Raw genomic sequence first — 19,425 nt, 5'->3', positions numbered from 1 at the left:
TTCCATATCTTTTCCAAAGTAACACGTACGCGCCTCTTTTTAAATTCAGCTGAAGTACTGAAGCATCGCGGCTGATGCGCTCCTATAAAGCAATGCGTTAGAGTGCGTGGATTGTACACGGCTGGAGAGTTCTCACTAAATTTACATCCATATTTTTTCTATTTCTTTTACAAGATTTAAAGGAAATGGGTTTCAAATGTCTTTTTTTTCATATGGCACTTAAAAGTCTGTAGCCTACCTCAGACAAGCTACCTTTTTCAATGGAATTTAAATATATTTAAAGAATGGCACGAGTGTTATTAGATATGTGTCCTTGTTTTAAATTATTTGCTTTTCTGTGCGAAACATAACTGATACCCGAGGGGACTCTTGCAGCCGAGAAATCCGTCAGACCCTGACATGAAGATTGCCGCATTGAAAGCAAGGAGCTTCTGCCTGGACCCGCAATACATCGGGTAGTCTGCATACTGAGCTGCGGAGTTTAACTCATAATAGATTAGTGTCTTCAATTAAAGAGGGCGCCTCGTTTTTATTTATATCATAAATAACAAGTGCCACAGAGGAAGACAAGTACGTGTACGGTCGGTGGGGGGAAGGAAGGAGAGGAGCTGGATTTTTGGGAGGGGGTCTGCGCATCGGAACACAAAACGCAGCGGGCAGACAGTTAAAAGGTGCGTTAACGCTGATCTGGCGCGTGCATGGACTGGGCCGCGAAAACGGGAAATGCCATCATTTTCGATGTACATATATAGGATCAGAACAACTGACAAGAAAATAAAATTAGTTTCAGTCTAATAATGTTTAGTATGCCCGGATTGCGCAATTTTTTTGTCAGTCATTTACTTCTTCATTTTTGAATTGGTTAAATTTAATCAAATGAGAAAAATCATTAAATGAGCTAACATAATAATTATTTATTCATTGGCCCAAAATAAGTATATACAACAGTGGTTTGTCAGTAAACTATAACTGAGTTCTGTGAGCTTCATATCTGCTCCGTATTCAAACTTGAGGTAGAAGAAAGAGATTTCCAGTCTGCCGACTCTTGCTTGGCTGAATTTCACACTGAATCGACCGAACAAGCTATTTCATTTAACGGACGCAGCACAGTTAGGAGGAAAGGGATTACGGTATTAATTGTTAATAGGGCGTCTCTGTATTTTAATGTACAGCAATGCAAGCAGCGCCAGTTACTGCGGTTGCTCTATGGTGAATCTACGAATCAGCACGATTTACAGCCTGATCATGTGAAAGATGATTAACTCACGGCCATAAATGCTACTTAAGCTCCAGTCTAGTGCACAGTCTAGTTCTAAACCAATTAAGGGTTAGAAGTTTGAAAGTTTTTAATACTCTACTGCTCCTTCCAAGTGCAGGGAAATGCATCTCTTGTGCTTATTGGGGTGTTTCAGTCAGTTTTTTGTAGCGACTGGTTTTCATTTCTATTGCTATTTTTGTCCAGTCAGTGCCTGCTAGTTAATGTACATTTTCCAACCAGTTTTATTTCTTATAAAATGCAGCACATTCACAAGGCTCACAGGAATCTGACACCTCTGCTGGACATGGAACAGTTTGCGACATGACACAGTGCAAAATACTATTTAAGAAGTGCAAACGGTCTGATGGAATCAGAATTTCCTATTAGCATGACATCTGTCTGTAGTGACCGTATGGCCGACCTTCCAGACTCGGGTCATGTTCAGCAAGTCCTGCCCAGCTACACATAATGGGATTCACCATGTGTGTATAAGTGGGACCAGCCTGGCCTGGCACTGATACAGAATCTATTGCTGGCCCTGAGGAGCTGAACTTCGACAGGGTTTTCCGGGATTCTGGGAAAACTGCTTTAGTCACAAAGAGTCACAGCTCATAGCCAGCATCCGGCCAATAAACGATTTACAGCAGGAAATCCAGACGTTACTGTTAAGATCTAAAGACAAAAAAGCAAAACCTAACTGTAACGAAAACTGCACCGCATACTTTGGATGAGACCCAAACCCCATTTGTCTTCATGACAGGATACATATGGGGTTAATATATCTTTCGGCATGCATCATCAGCAAGTGCACCAGATCACACCCGATCAGGCTGAAGGATGGTTGGGGGCATAAACGTGTAGCCGGAAGGGTGTTGGCTTAAATCCCATGCAGGGACATGCTTTGCACCTTAAACAGTGACATGTCTAGCTGTGGTGCAAACTGAAAGCTTTGGAAAGCAAATAAAAGCAAATGCGCTTTTTGTGTTTCAGAGCCCAAAGTGCTTCAGTTAGTTACATTAGCAGAATTATTAGCAAAAAAAATTTGGTCCAATTTTAGTATGTTTTATCAGCTACAAAAGGGAATGGAAATGTTCATGTAAAACTACCAACGTGTTTTTACGGTCAGTGGTAGTTTGGATATTTTTAAAGCATGAGCCAGTTCTGGTGAGAAGAGTGATTCAGTAGCAATAATTACATATATGAGCCTCGGGAAATGAGAGCAGTTGATGGTTCCAGATGAATTCCACCTGAATATTAGCAGTATGAGTGTTAAATGATGCTTGGAGACAAACAGAAGGTTATTGTCTGTATATTTCATGGTTCTGAATTAAAAGAGATCAATAAACATACATTAATCTAGCTTTAGCTAGTCAACAAAACAGCCCTGAGTGACACTCAGATTGTATAATGCATTGGAGAGAAGAACAGAAATACCAGTCTGGCAACTTTTTATCAAATCTTTTTGTCTTGACTTGCTCCACAGGAAGACCCAGAACAGAAACACTGGGACACGGAGGTGATTGGCTGTCCCAGTCCTGCTGCATCATGGGTAACCTCACAGGCAGGAATATGCACCACCCCACAGGTAACATGTACACACATTAATTCACATCAGGGTGGCTAACTGTCCATAAGCTTACATGTCAAACTTTTGTCAGTTCCCGGACTGAGGTGGGCATGTTTGTCTGGATCACACATCCTTTTGTGAAACAGCTCCTCATTGATGGTACATCTAAAAGCTGCAGATGATTATGTGTGTCTCCAGGGAATGTGTATACATTCAGCATTTGGGAAGGTTACACTTATACAAATGAGTCACTGTAAGTAAGCAATTCAGTCAGATGGCTGGAGGAGCAAAACTTGAGTCTGACATGAATTTACGAGCAGTTGGCAACACTGATACGTCTTGATGTTGCCACTTTATTTGCTATTAGTACCAGTACGGAGAAATTAGTCCTCTATTAGAAGAACATGAAGCAACGCTTTAGGGCGACTGTCTATCCTGTGGTTTTTTGAGAGTTAAGCAACAACAACCACTCTCCCAGTAACAGGATTCAAACTACCAACCTTCTGATCAGAGACAGAGAGCTGCAACACAGAGCACCACATCTCACTTTGTCACATATAATAGAAGGAGACATATATAGCTACAGATTTCGCAAGAATCACCCCAGGGTCCAGCACATGTGCAGAGGATTATTATTTTTCCAGACCACAGTACACCAGACTTAAACCAGCTCCCTCTTCATTTATTTGTTCAGTTGGTATGATCAGAATGCACTGGACTGCCTTACACTCCTTCTTGATATTTTACTGCTTCATACTGTATACTTACAACCCATTGCATTGCTCTAAGTATCCTGCCACCAAAGAAGCAGAATCAAATTTCAGAGTAAAATCAGAGCCAGTCACTGGCAGGGAGGCAGTCACTTCCCGGATCGATATGCATGCTGCTCACAGCCCTGGGTGCCATTTTCCTTACGCACCGCCACAGCCCGCCGCGCTGCTGCCGGCCGGCTGATGAGTCAGCTGAAAGATCAGGCTTCAGCGGGGAGTCGGGGAGTGCGGGACGAGCTCAGGTTCAGAGCCGCGGCCGGATGCCTGCGTGCGCGTGCATGCATGCAGACATACGCGGAGCGAGTCTCCGGCTGTTTTTAATTGCGAGCCGGCGGGGCAGCAGACAGCTGTAGATGAGACGCAGGGTTTGCCGCATACAGGCAGAGGAGAAGGACACCCTAAGAGCAAAGCTCGCTCCCCGGCCGCCGCACCATCCGATGAATGACAGGGCGCCGAGGAGGGGGCACAGACTGAGCACGTCTTCTCTGCAGGCTCCTATTTGGATCTGTTCCACACCCCTCCAACAACGCCGGTCATTCCTGATCAGCGCGGGATGCTGGTGTCTCCGTCAGCAGGCGCAGGGCAGCAGGATGCACACACAGTGGGATCTGAGGGCTCGCCTGTCGGCGGAGGGACCCCGCAGGTCTGTGGCCGGAGACAGATGGACAACGGATGGACTCTGGGCTCGTCGAGCGACAGCGCCCCCCCCAGCCCGCGCTCATCTTCCGCCCCTGTCACTCTCATAAACTTCCCGACCATGATTCCTGTAAAGGTGGGATCTCACGCCGCTCCCGGGACCCCAGTGAGCACTGGTTCGCACCCCACCCCGAAGTGGTCCCCCGGGGAAGGTGGACGAGAGGAGGGCGCTGGACAGGGAGGAACGGGAGCGTCGCTGGAGGAGGTTTGTGTCACCACGGCGGAGGAGATGCCACTGTGCACTGTGGCTCTGCTGGAGCTCTGTGGGAACTTAGCAGACCTGAGTTCGGGGGAGGATGAGACAGCGGACCTGGCGGGTAAGCACTGGCATTGGTCGCACGCCCCCAGTCACAGCTGCATGACAGATAATGGTAGACCAGTCTTTGTTATTCATGCCTGGTATTCTGCTAAAAGCAATACACTGCACATCTCAGTTCTTTCAGTTACATGGGAGTGACCTGTGTGCCTGGACTTTAGATGCTGCAGGAGGGCTGAAAGCCCATCTCTTTGCCCTTGAATCGAGTCCTTTCTTTGACGTAAATTCTGCCTGAGTCAGATATGCTCAGGCGGCTTTTGCAGGAGAGGGAGGAGCTTGTGAAGAAGGTGCAGAGTCTTACGGAGACCTTGGAGGTTAGCATGAAGTTTGGTGAGGTCACCGTTTGTCCAGCTGCCTTTGTGGTTTAAAATCTTGACTGATGACTTTAAGTTTCAGTTTAAGTTTGAGCTTGAAAACACTGATCCAGCTAATGTCATGAAATTATTTAAAATATAACTTCCTGGTGCACTTTTCATATAGAAAGCATAAAATATGGCAATATTTTCGTTCATTTTCCCCCTCAACATGGTAGACCAAATTAATATCATGCTACCAATAAATTACATTCAGCAGTTATGTGGGCTTATTAATAATTATACAATGTATAGGTCAGTAAATATTCTGAAGTTCTTTTTCATTTTTGCACAAAGACGGAGCGTAGTGAATGGCTGCAGTTCCAGGCAGACCTGCAGGTGGCGGTCACCGTGGCCGATCGCTTGCGCGTGGAGGCTGAGCAGGACCTCTGCATGCTCCGGGAGAGCCAACAGCATCACCAGGAAGCAGTCCTGGAGTTGGAGGCACAGAGATCTGCCCATCAAAACCTCTGCCTAGAACAAGAGGCTTTAAGGGCTGCCCACCGAGATGCCTGCTTGGAGCTAGAGGCCCAGAAGGCAGCCAGCCACAATGCCCGTATGGAACTGGAGGCACAGAAAGCAAAGCAGAAAGATGTCTGTGTGGACCTGGAGGCACTAAGGGCAGCACACCAAGATGTTTGCCTGGAACTAGAGACGCTAAGAGCTGCAAACCGAGATACCTGCCTACAGCTGGAGGCCCAGAAGGCGGCTCATCGAGATGCCTGCTCAGAGCTGGAGGCCCAGAAGGCGGCTCATCGAGATGCCTGCTCAGAGCTGGAGGCCCAGAAGGCGGCTCATCGAGATGCCTGCTCAGAGCTGGAGGCCCAGAAGGCGGCTCATCGAGATGCCTGCTCAGAGCTGGAGGCCCAGAAGGCGGCTCATCGAGATGCCTGCTCAGAGCTGGAGGCCCAGAAGGCGGCTCATCGAGATGCCTGCTCAGAGCTGGAGGTCCTGAAGGCAGCACACCGAAATGCCTGCTTGGAGCTGGAAGCCCAGAGGCACCTGCAAGTGAAGGGGCAGCTGGACCTGCCAAGACAGGGAGACGGGCCACCACCGTCCAGGCAGAGGGTAAGCATGGAGGAACAGATGCATGGGGAAGCAGAGTGGCAGACTGAGAAACTGGAAGGTGAGGACCAGGGACACGCCGCAGAGGGCTCCCAGAAAAGGGAGCGACCCACTCCGGAAGGCGAAGCATGGAAAGATGGGCTCCCTCAGACTGCAGCGACTGATGAATGCAGGCAAGAGGAGCGCTGGCTCAGGAAGGACCCCCGGAGGATAGTCATGGTGCTGGAGAGGTCCAGGTAAATAATGCTGCAGGTGTCCTACATGCCCAGGAACTACAGAGCTACTAAAACCAACCTTACATATAACTACCCATCTAAGGTAAAATTTTACAAATGATTTAGCCAAAAGCTGGCATTCCTGAGGGAGGAAGACGAGCTTTTTAATCTGTCATTGTATTTATAGTTATACTCACAATCCTGTACAGCAAGCAGTAGGAAGTAGTCATATACCCGGTTATTATCACTGAAGTGATTCATTCTTGTTGCTTGCTTTGCGTTTCTCTCATTAATCATATAGTAACTACAGCTGTTGTATTATATTTCCTCAAGCCAAGACTGCAGCATTATTGCACAGCGTATATCATTGCGTTTGCAGGAGTCTCTCCAGACTTCCATTGCCGTCAGACCCCCCTTCTTCATCGAGTGGTAGCTCCCAATCCTTGGTCACTACAGTAGGAGCCCTGAGTAAGGTGAGCTCACTGCATGCACTGTGGAGGTGTATCAGCTAAAAATAACTTCATCATATTGCAGCATGTATTTTCGGCACATGGACCATGGACAGGGAGGTGGCTAGAATAATGTATTTTACTGATCTTAACTGATCTAAAGACCCCCCCACCCCAAAAAAAGGGGTGCTTTGTTTCCATACTCTCTTCTATGTCTTCTTAGCTTAATGCCAGGCACCTTACATACAATGTTCATCCTGCAGTCAGCAGTTGGCTGCTGGTGGCGATACGAGTCACACCATGTGGGAAGGTAGCAATAACTGACAGCCGGTGTGGTTAAGCAGCAAACTGCAAACACCAGCACATCCTACTCACTAACCCCGTATTTCCCAATCGGGTCCTTGGGACCCACAGACAGTGCACGTTTTTGATACCAGCAGCTGGGAGGGAGCAAAAATGTACACTGTTTGCAGGTCACTGACGACCAGATTGGGAAACACTGCACTAACCCCTCCTGCTTACCTTCACTACTATTTTAATAACTGAAGAACAAATTTCCAAAACTCACTGGGTCCACAGGATACACTACACAGGATATTACATAAGGAAGGAATGAGTTTTGGTTCCCCAATACTGCAATATAATGAGGAAGCCTGACTTTAGCTCACTGGCGGTCTCATCTCACAAACAACAAAAAATGGACTGAGCTCTGGAAATTTGCTCGTCAGTATCAATCACAATATGTTCCTTGCAGTTCCGGCATCCCACTGTTGTTATTCTCTGGTACCGTTATATTCAATTAAATTTGTTTTTATATAGCGCCTTCCGGAACAGTCGTCCCGAGTCTCCTTGCATAGGTGTGTTGTCATTCATTACAATATCACGAAGAATTATACAAAGACAGGGAAAAGGGAAGACACCGAAATCAAAGAAAAAGTCAGATAACAATGGAGGAGAGGAAACCACCAAGTTCCAAGTAGGGAGGAAAAAAACCTCTGGGGGTCCAAGGTCAACTGGCTACCCAACCCCCCCCCCCCCCCCCACATGCCCCCAACGAGTGGGCTTGCTTGCTAAAAGCAAGGTGTAAACTGTGATCAAGGTCAAAACCAAAAAGTCCATCAATGAGTCAGGTCTCCGCGCCAGCCTATGTTTGCTGGCAGATCGTGATATTCAGGCATCTCCAAAGGACTTGCATGGAAACCCTTTTCTCCACCCTTTGTGTGTCTCTAAGGACCAAGATGTGACCCATCCAAGAAGGATAGAGCGCATCCTGAAACGCCAGGACAGCTGGTCAAGCTCCCATACAAGTGTGTATGTGTATACAGCATCAATTATCCTGCTTACCAAGTTTTATAGACAGTTATATGGAGTATTATTCTTATTCTTAATATACACTTTTTAAATGTATACCGCTGTGTGTGAAAGGTAAACAGGAGGAGGAGACATCACTGAGCCAGCACAGCCCGATGCTGACAGACATGTCCCCCGGGGGAGCCTGGAAAACCAGGTGAGTCATAGCAGTGTGAGGGAGAGGAGGGTCAGCCCAGTGCGGGCCTCAGGAGGAGCGCAGATGCACACGGCTGCCCTAGAGAATCCCCACCCCACACTGAGAGGATCAGCCCACTGCGGGCCTCAGGAGGAGCGCAGATGCACACGGCTGCCCTAGAGAATCCCCACCACACACTGAGAGGATCAGCCCACTGCGGGCCTCAGGTGGAGCGCAGATGCACACGGCTGCCCTAGAGAATCCCCACCCCACACTGAGAGGATCAGCCCACTGCGGGCCTCAGGTGGAGCGCAGATGCACACGGCTGCCCTAGAGAATCCCCACCATACACTGAGAGGATCAGCCCACTGCGGGCCTCAGGAGGAGCGCAGATGCACACGGCTGCCCTAGAGAATCCCCACCCCACACTGAGAGGATCAGCCCACTGCGGGTCTCAGGTGGAGCGCAGATGCACACGCCTGCCCTAGAGAATCCCCACCCCACACTGAGAGGATCAGCCCACTGCGGGCCTCAGGTGGAGCGCAGATGCACACGGCTGCCCTAGAGAATCCCCACCCCACACTGAGAGGATCAGCCCACTGCGGGCCTCAACTGGAGCGCAGATGCACACGGCTGCCCTAGAGAATCCCCACCACACACTGAGAGGATCAGCCCACTGCGGGCCTCAGGTGGAGCGCAGATGCACACGCCTGCCCTAGAGAATCCCCACCACACACTGAGAGGATCAGCCCACTGCGGGCCTCAGGAGGAGCGCAGATGCACACGGCTGCCCTAGAGAATCCCCACCACACACTGAGAGGATCAGCCCACTGCGGGCCTCAGGTGGAGCGCAGATGCACACGGCTGCCCTAGAGAATCCCCACCCCACACTGAGAGGATCAGCCCACTGCGGGCCTCAGGTGGAGCGCAGATGCACACGGCTGCCCTAGAGAATCCCCACCCCACACTGAGAGGATCAGCCCACTGCGGGCCTCAGGTGGAGCGCAGATGCACACGCCTGCCCTAGAGAATCCCCACCCCACACTGAGAGGATCAGCCCACTGCGGGCCTCAGGTGGAGCGCAGATGCACACGGCTGCCCTAGAGAATCCCCACCATACACTGAGAGGATCAGCCCACTGCGGGCCTCAGGAGGAGCGCAGATGCACACGGCTGCCCTAGAGAATCCCCACCCCACACTGAGAGGATCAGCCCACTGCGGGTCTCAGGTGGAGCGCAGATGCACACGCCTGCCCTAGAGAATCCCCACCCCACACTGAGAGGATCAGCCCACTGCGGGCCTCAGGTGGAGCGCAGATGCACACGGCTGCCCTAGAGAATCCCCACCCCACACTGAGAGGATCAGCCCACTGCGGGCCTCAACTGGAGCGCAGATGCACACGGCTGCCCTAGAGAATCCCCACCACACACTGAGAGGATCAGCCCACTGCGGGCCTCAGGTGGAGCGCAGATGCACACGCCTGCCCTAGAGAATCCCCACCACACACTGAGAGGATCAGCCCACTGCGGGCCTCAGGAGGAGCGCAGATGCACACGGCTGCCCTAGAGAATCCCCACCACACACTGAGAGGATCAGCCCACTGCGGGCCTCAGGTGGAGCGCAGATGCACACGGCTGCCCTAGAGAATCCCCACCCCACACTGAGAGGATCAGCCCACTGCGGGCCTCAGGTGGAGCGCAGATGCACACGGCTGCCCTAGAGAATCCCCACCCCACACTGAGAGGATCAGCCCACTGCGGGCCTCAGGAGGAGCGCAGATGCACACGGCTGCCCTAGAGAATCCCCACCCCACACTGAGAGGATCAGCCTTGGGCCCAAACTGCAGCACAATCAATTCACACTTGTTTTTTCTGCAGGCTTCTCCAGAACGAATTGTGCTGATAAAGAGGAAAGTTTGTTTGATTCATTTGTTTTCTTGCCTAGGAAAGCTCTCAGGGTACAAAGTTCAAACTGGCCCGGCCCCATTCCCAGTTTGTCTAACATTTACTTATTTAGCAGATTCTTTTATCTGATTGAGAAGGCAGGGTTAGCTAGTCCCTGGAGCGCTTGGGGGTTAAAGGCCTTGCCCTGCCAACCCTGTGATCTCACAAGGTGACCATCCAATCAGAGATGGCTACTCGCTGCCCCGCCCCCCTCCTCAGTCACCATCTCCTCTCTCCATCTCAGGCCTCACGATGGCTTCAGCCTGCTGCTGCGCCGCCACGGCGGTTCCAGGAGGAACTCGCTGCTGCGCTGGTGCCAAAGCCGCACGCAGGGCTATGCGGTGAGTGGCACCCCAGCGCCCCCTGTAGGGAGCCCAGAGTATAGCCCACCTGCTTCCCCTCAACATGAGTGTTTCTGCTCCATTCATAAACCAATGTGTCTCATTATGAAGACATAAAACATACTACGATAGTAGACATATACAGTCAGTGGCCACAGGTAGACCTACACATCCTCCAAACAGCGCATCATCTAACTGACACTGATTAATGGATACAGTACTGTGCAAAAGTCTTAGGCATGCATATATATGTATGTGTGTGTGTGTATAGCAATATAAATATATACATGTACGTGTCTGTGCAGTATACAAGCAGTCCGCAGGCTGGGAATGAGATCCCCAAGATTTCTGTTCCATTTGGTCAAATTCGTAGGCAAGTTGGAAAAATAATACAGTCAAAAATAATAATTATAAAAACAGCAACAACAACAACATATAATAATAATAGAAGTAACAACAGATGAACCGCCGAAGCCACATTTCTATAAGCAACACACACACACACACACACACACAGGGTCAAGAGGTTCACTTACTGTTTGGCTACTATTATTGCAGCTAGGTGTTGATCTGATTTAATACATGCTCTGGTCATTGGAAAATAAGTACACTTTATTTATAAAGCACTTTAAAAACAACATTTGTTGACCAAAGTGCTGTAGAGAGTAAATAAATAACACTTCAATAATAACTAAATATACACATATAAATAGCCAATCTACAAATTGATACTCAAAAGCTAAGGAATAAAAATACATTTTTAGTTGTGTTTTCAAATCAGAAACTACAGCCATAATAAAAGGGCAGACTTCCAAAGGCTGGGCGCTACTACAAAAGCAGGATCAGCCTCTGATTTTCACCTAACCCACAGAGCAGCCTGGTGCCAGACATGATGGATCCAGCATCTCAGAAACAGTCTCTCTCCTGGGATTTTCACACACCAGAATCTATAGTTTACAGAGAAGGGTGTAATGAACAGAGAAAAATAAATAAATCACGGTCAGTTCTGTGGCTGAAAACACCTTGTCAATGAGGGGACACAGGATGGTCAGACTCATTAAAGTTCATGGTATGTCCACGAGTGCAAAACAGCTCATTACTTACAGTGATATGCAGAACTGCTTCTCTGAACACAATTCATCTAAGTGGTTCTGGAGCCAAAAGTCCTACTTGGTCCTAGCTAGGTGTCCTTAGTAAAGTGGCCACTGTATGTATACAGGGTTTGGTTTGAAAATGAGGTCTTTCATACAAACAGAATGATTTTAATATGATGTCCTAAATAAAAGTAATTAAGGAAATCTCTTCATGAGCCTTTAGAGAGTTGTTCAGTGCTGAGTATTTGGCTGTAAAGCTGTGTTTTGATCTCATGTTTTCTCATATAATCTGTGTAGAACATTGACATCACCAACTTCAGCAGCAGCTGGGTAGATGGATTGGCCTTCTGTGCAGTGTACCATACATACCTGCCCTCACACATCCCCTACAGCAGTCTAAACCCACAAGACAAGGTGGGTGTGAACCGCACAGCATTCTGATTCAGCCCCAATACGTCGTCATGGCTAAACTACCACAAAACCTCTTCTGACTGAGCAGACATGAGTCAGAAATCCATATTAAGAAGTCACACACATACGTACGCAGAGATACCATAGATTCAAACTGCTGTGTACCTATGTATTGTTAATGCTTGCAATCTAACCCCGATGGACTTGATGTTTCATGCAGAAGGAGAATCTAAGCCTGGCTTTCCAGACTGGCGAAAGTGTCGGAATCCCAGCTACACTGGTAATGCCAAACTCAACCTCACTGACAGACCCTGGAGCAGCACTGATCCAAAGCCCCCCCCCCCCCCACCAATCCATACGCCGCTGCTAATTCACCGCCTGCATGGCTCTTTCTACTGCTCACATAATAATCAAGCTCTTAATTATGCGCCTTATGTCAGCAGGTGGTGGAATAGACTAAAATTAGCAGGCATGTTGGCTGGGCTGGGGACTGGCTTAGAAAACCTCTCCACTGGAGGTTTATCACCTGAATATTAATGCCCTTCTGGGTACAGGACAGGCATGTGCCATTCCAAGCCTACAGTCTCCAGATTATGGGTTCCCAACTTCCTGATGTTCACAGACCAATTTACGCCGACCATCATACGAAAATTTCAGGGACTAGGTTTTGGGTGGGACCATTTCCAGTTTTTCCAGAACACACAAATATGGTGGGATCGTAAAAAAAGGCATAAATTGAAAATATGCTTTATTTCTGGAAATTAACCAACCCCTCTGGAAATCTCCCAGCATACTGTGCATCAAAGCTTGGGAACCCATAACTGAGAGCATATAGCTTCTTAAATTCCCCATCAGCTCCTAAATAACTTTGAGTGAGCCAACTTAAGAGTCAGATATATCTGACATTGTTTCTGAAAGCTAATGCTTAACTTAGCTGGCAAACAGCACTTTCAATTGAGGAACACAAATATTCCTTGAAAGTTAAGTTTGGCACAGTACCATGGGACTAACCAACCATGCTTTCTCAAATTGTAGGTCTATGTAGTTTTCATAAATAACGAATAATGAAATGTTTTCTTTTATTCACAAGTGATCATTTTAAAAAGTAATATACTGTCGCTCCTCTACTTACAAATGAGAAGTTCTGAATGGCCGTTCGTAACTTGAAATGTTCGCAAGTCGTTATTCAACATCATTTTAAGGGTATATGCAAATACAAAGAACTAGGATGCTGGGAGTACGTATATTACGCTGCTGCACGGTGGGAGTAGCAGCCAGAAGTCGTACTAGGCGGAATTGGAGTGCAGAAAAAAATTTGATGTTGTGAACAGGAAACGGGAGCCCAATGAACACAATTTGTACTGACAGTCCTCTTCGTTCGTATGTCTGGAGGTTCGTAAGTTTAAAGTTTGCTAGTGGAGGAGCATCTGTACATCACAATTTGGGTCGTAAACATATTTAGGTTTTTTTCCGCACTGTCTACATTTAAAATTTATAAAAGCAAACCATCTCTAAGTTTTTTTCCCCATACAACTAACACAAATCCACTCATGTTTGGTTCAATTTAAATTCATTGAGTCAGGTTTGGAACTTCCTAACCTGGGTGTGGCAATTCAGGCAAAGTTCACGTTACCTTTTTTAAAAGGCAGATCGTGTATTTAACTTCTAGTGGATATGGGCATATTTTATGCCCTGTGGAAATGAACCGTTTTGGAATGTAATTTTATTCCATGTAGCCCTGTATTTTGATGAATTATACATTTAATTAGAATTTCATGAAAAAATGGTGCATTTTAGCTGGATGTTCTTCGTATCTGACAGACCGTGGATGAGATGCTACGATCAGCTGGACCTGACTGGCAAAGAGTTCTGGGATACGTGGAGAGCATGTATCTCCACTTCGAAATGTGACTCCACCCTGCGTCTGTTCATCCAGCAAACATCCGGCAAAAAAAAGAGCATGCAGGCTAAATCTCTAAAAGGATGGCCGTGTGAAGATGTACTGCTGGCCGCTGAATGGAGGTGCAGGGTCTCTGATGCGTGCTGGTCCCACCAAACAGCCAGGGTCTCATTCCACCCAGCCCCTTCATTAACAGGCACTGAGTAGTCAGTTGCAAAATTGCTGTGTCCGTTAATAATACAGGGGCACAAATAAATACCGTCACTCCCTATGGTAAATGAGTAGTCGTTGAAAATGGATAGATAAAAAACATAAAAACATCTACTGAGTGTATAAAGTTAAACCGTAACCTCCCAAAATTCCATAATTTTTTATATTTGCCAGATTAGGGTGAGAAACGAATCAAAAGCATAATAAAGCCCAATTAATGAGCTCAAATGGAAACCAGCATAGTGAAGAGGCCTACATGAAAGCTTAGACTAGTAACAGAGTAGGGCTGCATGATATCATGTCCATGAAATTTCCACGAGTAACATATCGATACTTACAAAACAAAAAAGGAGATGAAATTATCTGAAGTAAACTATAGCCAAACAGAACTTATCATCCAACAGAGTCTGTCAAATAAGTTGGTGATGTTGCTCCGAGTTGTGTCAACAGGCACAAAGCAGCACCGACCAATACGATGTGATTATTGAACATGCACATGATACATCGTGCAGCCCTTTACCAGAGATACTATTTATCCAATCACACCAAAAGTAACCATCACCAATAGTATTCTCTTCAGGGTATCATCATAATAAACATAATGTTGGTTTTTATATTCCCACAATGGTCAATCTTGTTTTCACATTACCATCAATCTTTGCCGTCTGTCCAGCCACTTATTGTCCAGAAAACAGAGACACATTTCAGCAAGTCTGGGCTTGCTGTTTTTTTATTTTATTTTTATTATCCATAAGACGACTGAGAAAATATGAGACCGTTCCGTTTTTTACATACGTATATTTTAATCAATTACTCATTCATTTCTGGTTAATCTTTATTAGCGCTCATAGCTGTAAATAGACTGCATTATTAGGTTACGTGTGTGTGTGTGTGTGTTTGTGCGAGTGGATGGGGGGGGGGGGGGTCAGTCATTAAAAGAACATGTGTACAGTATAAACTTGTAAGATGTATTGCAAAGTATATTGTGATAAAGAATGGAAATAACCTCTGTGGATCTGGTCCCTGTATTCATTTCATGCTATAATCTTCTTTTCTATATTGCAGTATTCACTTCAATCGTAATCATTCAATAGTAATCCAGGGTGCACCCCTGCCTCGTGCCATGTGTGCTGCGTGGAATAACACACCTCCCCCCCCCCCCCCAAGACTTGGAAGCTTGGAGTCATACTTAACCCTGTACAATAACTGCAATTTGGCAACAAAAAAAAGAAGCCCCATTTTAAGAGCATGCATAAAGGCGAAGTGAGTGTCCTGTGTAAGCAAGGTAAAATAAAGGTACAAACAACATGCACTCATTTATTTTACCACTTTCGACAGTAATTTCTCTACATCATAATTCACCGTCCATTCTCAACATAGCTTTATCTGTATGAGGCATAAAAAGTTTAAACCTCCTACTCAAAAAACAAAAACTAATTCAATCAAATTACGCCTATCAATTAAAAATGAAAATCGGATGCTACTAATTCCATAATTGTATGCATGCTGTAAAATCCCATTAACAGTGATAAAAAAATACCCCCTGTGAATTATTCTGGTCGAGCAATAATTGATAGTAACGATAGGTCAGGAAATCCACAAAGTTTACTCTGGAAAGGACGGCACGTGAAAACAAGCGTTTTTAAAAGCACCAAGATAAGATACATGTTAAAATAGACACTGCAACTACACCCTTGAAACTATCCAAACTTCACCTCATGGATATATTTAATATTAATTAGACCTAATTAAAATTGCTTTAATTGATACCAGATTTAAAAGTTTGGAAACATTACAGCTGTCTGACTGCCTCTGTCAGCAGAGCAGCAGGTTGCCTGGAGTCTGTCTAACTACTCACCACAGCCTGCGAAGCATGAGCTGAATGCCCTGTCGGCTGTCACGTTTGTTTATATTTTCGAAATAATGACGGCATGATACCGCCATCCGTCAAGACAAACTACAACATTAGAGAGGTTTTATCTCTGAATGTCGCCCCCTGTGGCCAGGAGGACCACCATTCATTTAAGTGCGTGCATTTCCAGCTATCATACATGAATCACTCATTCTCTATTGACATACTCTAATTTTATAAGCTTTATTATTTATTTTAGATAATATATTAACATAGGAGTACCACACATTAACAGTAAAATGTTTATTTTGATATTATTAAGGCGTTTACGACCTTTACGACCATTTACGACCGCTTCTAACGGTACGCTAGAGGGAGCATTTTCACATTTGTTTCGGAGATCGAAGTCGTAGCTCTGGACTGGCGCTTCAGAGTTGCTCTGCTGTTTCCGTTTCGCTCCTTAAGAAAATTCTGTAATGGAGCAGAAATTGTCGGAGTTCAGAGCCCGTAAGAAAGCGGAAGCAGCATCGAAATGTGCAGGAGTGACGGGGGCCCGGCCGGAGACCGCAACGGAGCTGTCAGTGACAACGGGGACCCTTAACGAGGAAGAACAAACCGAAAGAAGCTCTTCGGCGACAGCGACAGCCGCTCGGGTATCAAATACGCCAAGCTTTAAAGCAGATCTTTGGATCTGATAATGTTATTAGAAAGGAATGGCAAACATTTCATAGTAGTAACTCTGACATATTTAATTACGAGTAGTATGACAGGCTTTAAGACTCTCACGTAAGAAATCTTACGGCAAATCTATCATTACATCATACACCTAAAATGAGCTATATCAAAGCCGTTGGTGTACTTTGCAAACCCTGCAGACTGTTTACATGTAAATATGTGTGCAGACTTGTCTCGAATTGAAAACTTCACCCCAGCTGTCTGACTAAAGCTGGCAGCCCTGGTATGCGTGCATTTGACTTTCCCCGATGCAGGTCTCACGCTGTAGCCTCACATGGCCGCTTCTCCTAGGTGCCGATGGACTGGCTGATGCGCAGCACGTTGGGCCGCAGACTGGCCGTGACGAACGTGACCCTATTAAAGCTGCTGCTCTGGCTCGTCCTGCTTGGACTCTTTTCTGAGCTCGACTTCGGCTTGCCCTTCTTCCTCATCTCCCTTTTCTACTGGCTGTACGAGGGGCTTCGCAGCCCCGCGGCGCGCCAGCCCGGGGAGCTGAGCGCCTACTCCGTCTTCAACCCGGACTGCCAGCCTCTGCTGGGCGCCCTCACGGCTCAGCAGCTGGAAGGAGAGATGGGTTACCGCCCGCTCGGCGACAGGTAGCCGTGGGAGGACGGCACCTGCCCTTCGCCTCAGACTCAGTTCCTCGAAGATCTTCTTTTGGCCGAGAATTCTATTAGAGAATTACAACTTGCTTAACATGAGATATTTATATTGGTTTATATTCTGTATACAAAGTGCAAAACAAAGTTATAAAACAAGGAAAGGTGAGCATTGTATTTCAAATTCTCCTGCAGTTAAGAAGACATCTGTTAAGAAGCACTACAGCGTTTTTATCTGTCTATATTTTTATCTTACATGTGAGTCAGAGAAACTGATTGATGCAGACGCCTTTACTGTATTTCCCAGGAAATGTGTCGGTTCAGTAGAAGAAGGTTCATTGAGTCTGTATTTTACAGATTGACTTATAAACAAAGTCCAGGTTACCCAGGGCGGCACCTGCTGGCAGAGGCTGGTTGTAATCCACCTAAAATCCATAGCAAATTTCACACACTGAACATTGGTGGCGCTGTTGTCCCTCACAATCCAATAACTTGCGCCCTGTTAAGGACTGTCCTTCCCCGTCCCCATTCCTGCTGCTGGCTGTGATCGGCTTCTGGCGCCCTCACAGTCTTGTACTACATACGCATTCGGAAGGTGGAGGAACAGCCTATCGTTATCATTTAACAATTTCACACTAAAAATGTATTGTATGTTTCTGTTCATTCATGAAGTAAAATAGCCATATTAACAAGACTGGGTGACATCATAGTGAGGAATGCTGCAAGATGAGTGCAAGCATCACTTGTTGTCACACAGCAGGGCGGCGCCATGTCATGCCCTGTTTTCAGGTGGTGGCCGGGTGCACAGACGCCCCCCAGCCATGCAGGTTACATCAGTGCACTGGGGCTTCTTGTAAATGGTACAGATTTAGAGATTCTAGTCTTTGGGTACCACTGGTAGAACCCTGTCCAGGAACAGGCTGTACACAAATACTCCTTCCTGGATGTACAAATTAGTGTCCTTAGTAGGAGCACCAGTGAAAACCTGGTCAGTATTAAATAATTACGGTTAAATAATGGATTTGGATGGAACATTCAGTGCTTTGTGTTCCTTGTCTAAAGTCCAGCTTTTTTGATTTCTGGTAGGAATCCTGCCCCGTCAAGTGGAAAGTGAAACAGCGGACACTGGTTATGTGTGCATATATTTGAAGAATACATATTAACCTTTGAAAAACAAATAAAGGTTGAAAATTCCTGTGGAACTGTGGCAGTCCTTGCAGCAGCTCTGAAGCGAAATCCCAGTGCAGGTGACCAGAGAGACAATGTAGCAACTGGGCACATCAGCATCATATATGTTGTGCGGAGCGGGGTTAGGCGTCATTCCAAAGCAACAACATGGGAAGAACAACCAAACTCCACTCACTTGTAACCCAGGCAGAGACTCAAACCCTGATCCTAGAGGTGTGAGGTAACAGTGCTAACCACCACACCACCATGCTGCCTTGCTTCATCATGTCTGGATTTTATATTAGCCATTGCAAAACATGAAGTTTCTTCTGCTTAAACCATTTTATATTGGACTCATCCATCCACAGAACATTTTTCAATGTCCTCCTGACATATTTACATGGTGTTTAGCAAACTAAAAGGGCAGTGATATTCTTCTTGGAGAGTAGTGGCTTTAAGAATCAGGATTCCCTTTATTGGCCAGGTACAACTGTATGTACTAGGGATTTGTTTTGGCAGTACTGGTGCTTACATTCACAAAAGACAAATTAAGAAAAATAGACAAATAGAAATAAAACAATCGAATAGAGGAATAAAACAGTGCAAGCTGTGCAATACAAAAATGTAATAAAGGGGAACAGAGATATTTTAATACTGGAATGTAAATGTCCAACTCTGCCATGGACACCACTGTTGTTCAGCGATCTCCTGATAGTGAGCTCACAAACATTGACATTACCCTTAGATGTTACCCAGGAGGGTGTTCCACGAAGCATGATTAAGGGAAAGTCTGACATGTCGACAAGTGTGGCTCATTTAAGTGGGAGTTCCGTTCCATCAACGTGTCTTAAATGAATCCCCGTGGGCTACCATGGTAACTTAGAAGACTGAACAAGTCTGCTCCAGACCAGGTAGAAGTCTCGGTTAGTTAAGCGTTGTGTCAAAGAACGTTCGACGTTTGGGAACAGATTCCCAAAAGATCGTTCCGTCGGACGAAA

General features: G+C 46.3%; 2 protein-coding genes across 3 annotated transcripts; both read left to right on the top strand.

The window, feature by feature from the left end:
- Positions 1-548: 548 nt before the first annotated feature.
- On the top strand, positions 549-15,202 carry LOC111850679 (uncharacterized). Its single transcript, XM_072702963.1, has 12 exons — positions 549-671; positions 2,742-2,843; positions 4,087-4,608; positions 4,848-4,921; positions 5,258-6,261; positions 6,620-6,713; positions 7,921-7,996; positions 8,115-8,196; positions 10,363-10,459; positions 11,851-11,967; positions 12,185-12,244; positions 13,786-15,202. Exons 2-12 carry the CDS (start codon positions 2,804-2,806, stop codon positions 13,873-13,875), a joined length of 2,256 nt encoding a protein of 751 aa, XP_072559064.1. The 5' UTR covers positions 549-671; positions 2,742-2,803; the 3' UTR covers positions 13,876-15,202.
- Positions 15,203-16,284: 1,082 nt separating this feature from the next.
- Positions 16,285-18,462, top strand: saysd1 (SAYSVFN motif domain containing 1). Of its 2 annotated transcripts, XR_002839856.2 has the most exons (3): positions 16,285-16,579; positions 16,953-17,425; positions 18,347-18,462. XR_002839856.2 is itself a non-coding variant. In XM_023824810.2 (2 exons), the coding sequence occupies exons 1-2, from the start codon at positions 16,403-16,405 to the stop codon at positions 17,259-17,261; spliced, it is 486 nt and encodes a 161-aa protein (XP_023680578.1). In that variant the 5' UTR covers positions 16,285-16,402; the 3' UTR covers positions 17,262-18,462. The 2 variants fall into 2 exon arrangements, 1 of the variants encoding a protein (XP_023680578.1); XM_023824810.2 differs by having other exon boundaries at positions 16,953-18,462.
- The last annotated feature ends 963 nt before the right edge of the window (positions 18,463-19,425 follow it).

The sequence above is a fragment of the Paramormyrops kingsleyae genome, chromosome 19 (assembly GCF_048594095.1).
Source record: "Paramormyrops kingsleyae isolate MSU_618 chromosome 19, PKINGS_0.4, whole genome shotgun sequence".
Taxonomy (NCBI): Eukaryota; Metazoa; Chordata; class Actinopteri; order Osteoglossiformes; family Mormyridae; genus Paramormyrops; species Paramormyrops kingsleyae.
This window is presented reverse-complemented; position numbering and strand designations above follow the sequence as displayed.

What these genes read in the sequence shown, in the direction of transcription:
- LOC111850679 (XM_072702963.1), top strand. Translation starts at nt 2,804, where the DNA reads ATGGGTAACCTCACAGGCAGGAATATGCACCACCCCACAG. An exon ending in GAATATGCACCACCCCACAG is followed by an intron (nt 2,844 to 4,086) that starts GTAACATGTACA and finishes TCTTCTCTGCAG; the next exon opens with GCTCCTATTTGGATCTGTTC. An exon ending in GTCTAAACCCACAAGACAAG is followed by an intron (nt 11,968 to 12,184) that starts GTGGGTGTGAAC and finishes TGTTTCATGCAG; the next exon opens with AAGGAGAATCTAAGCCTGGC.
- saysd1 (XM_023824810.2), top strand. Translation starts at nt 16,403, where the DNA reads ATGGAGCAGAAATTGTCGGAGTTCAGAGCCCGTAAGAAAGCGGAAGCA. An exon ending in CGACAGCGACAGCCGCTCGG is followed by an intron (nt 16,580 to 16,952) that starts GTATCAAATACG and finishes CGCTTCTCCTAG; the next exon opens with GTGCCGATGGACTGGCTGAT.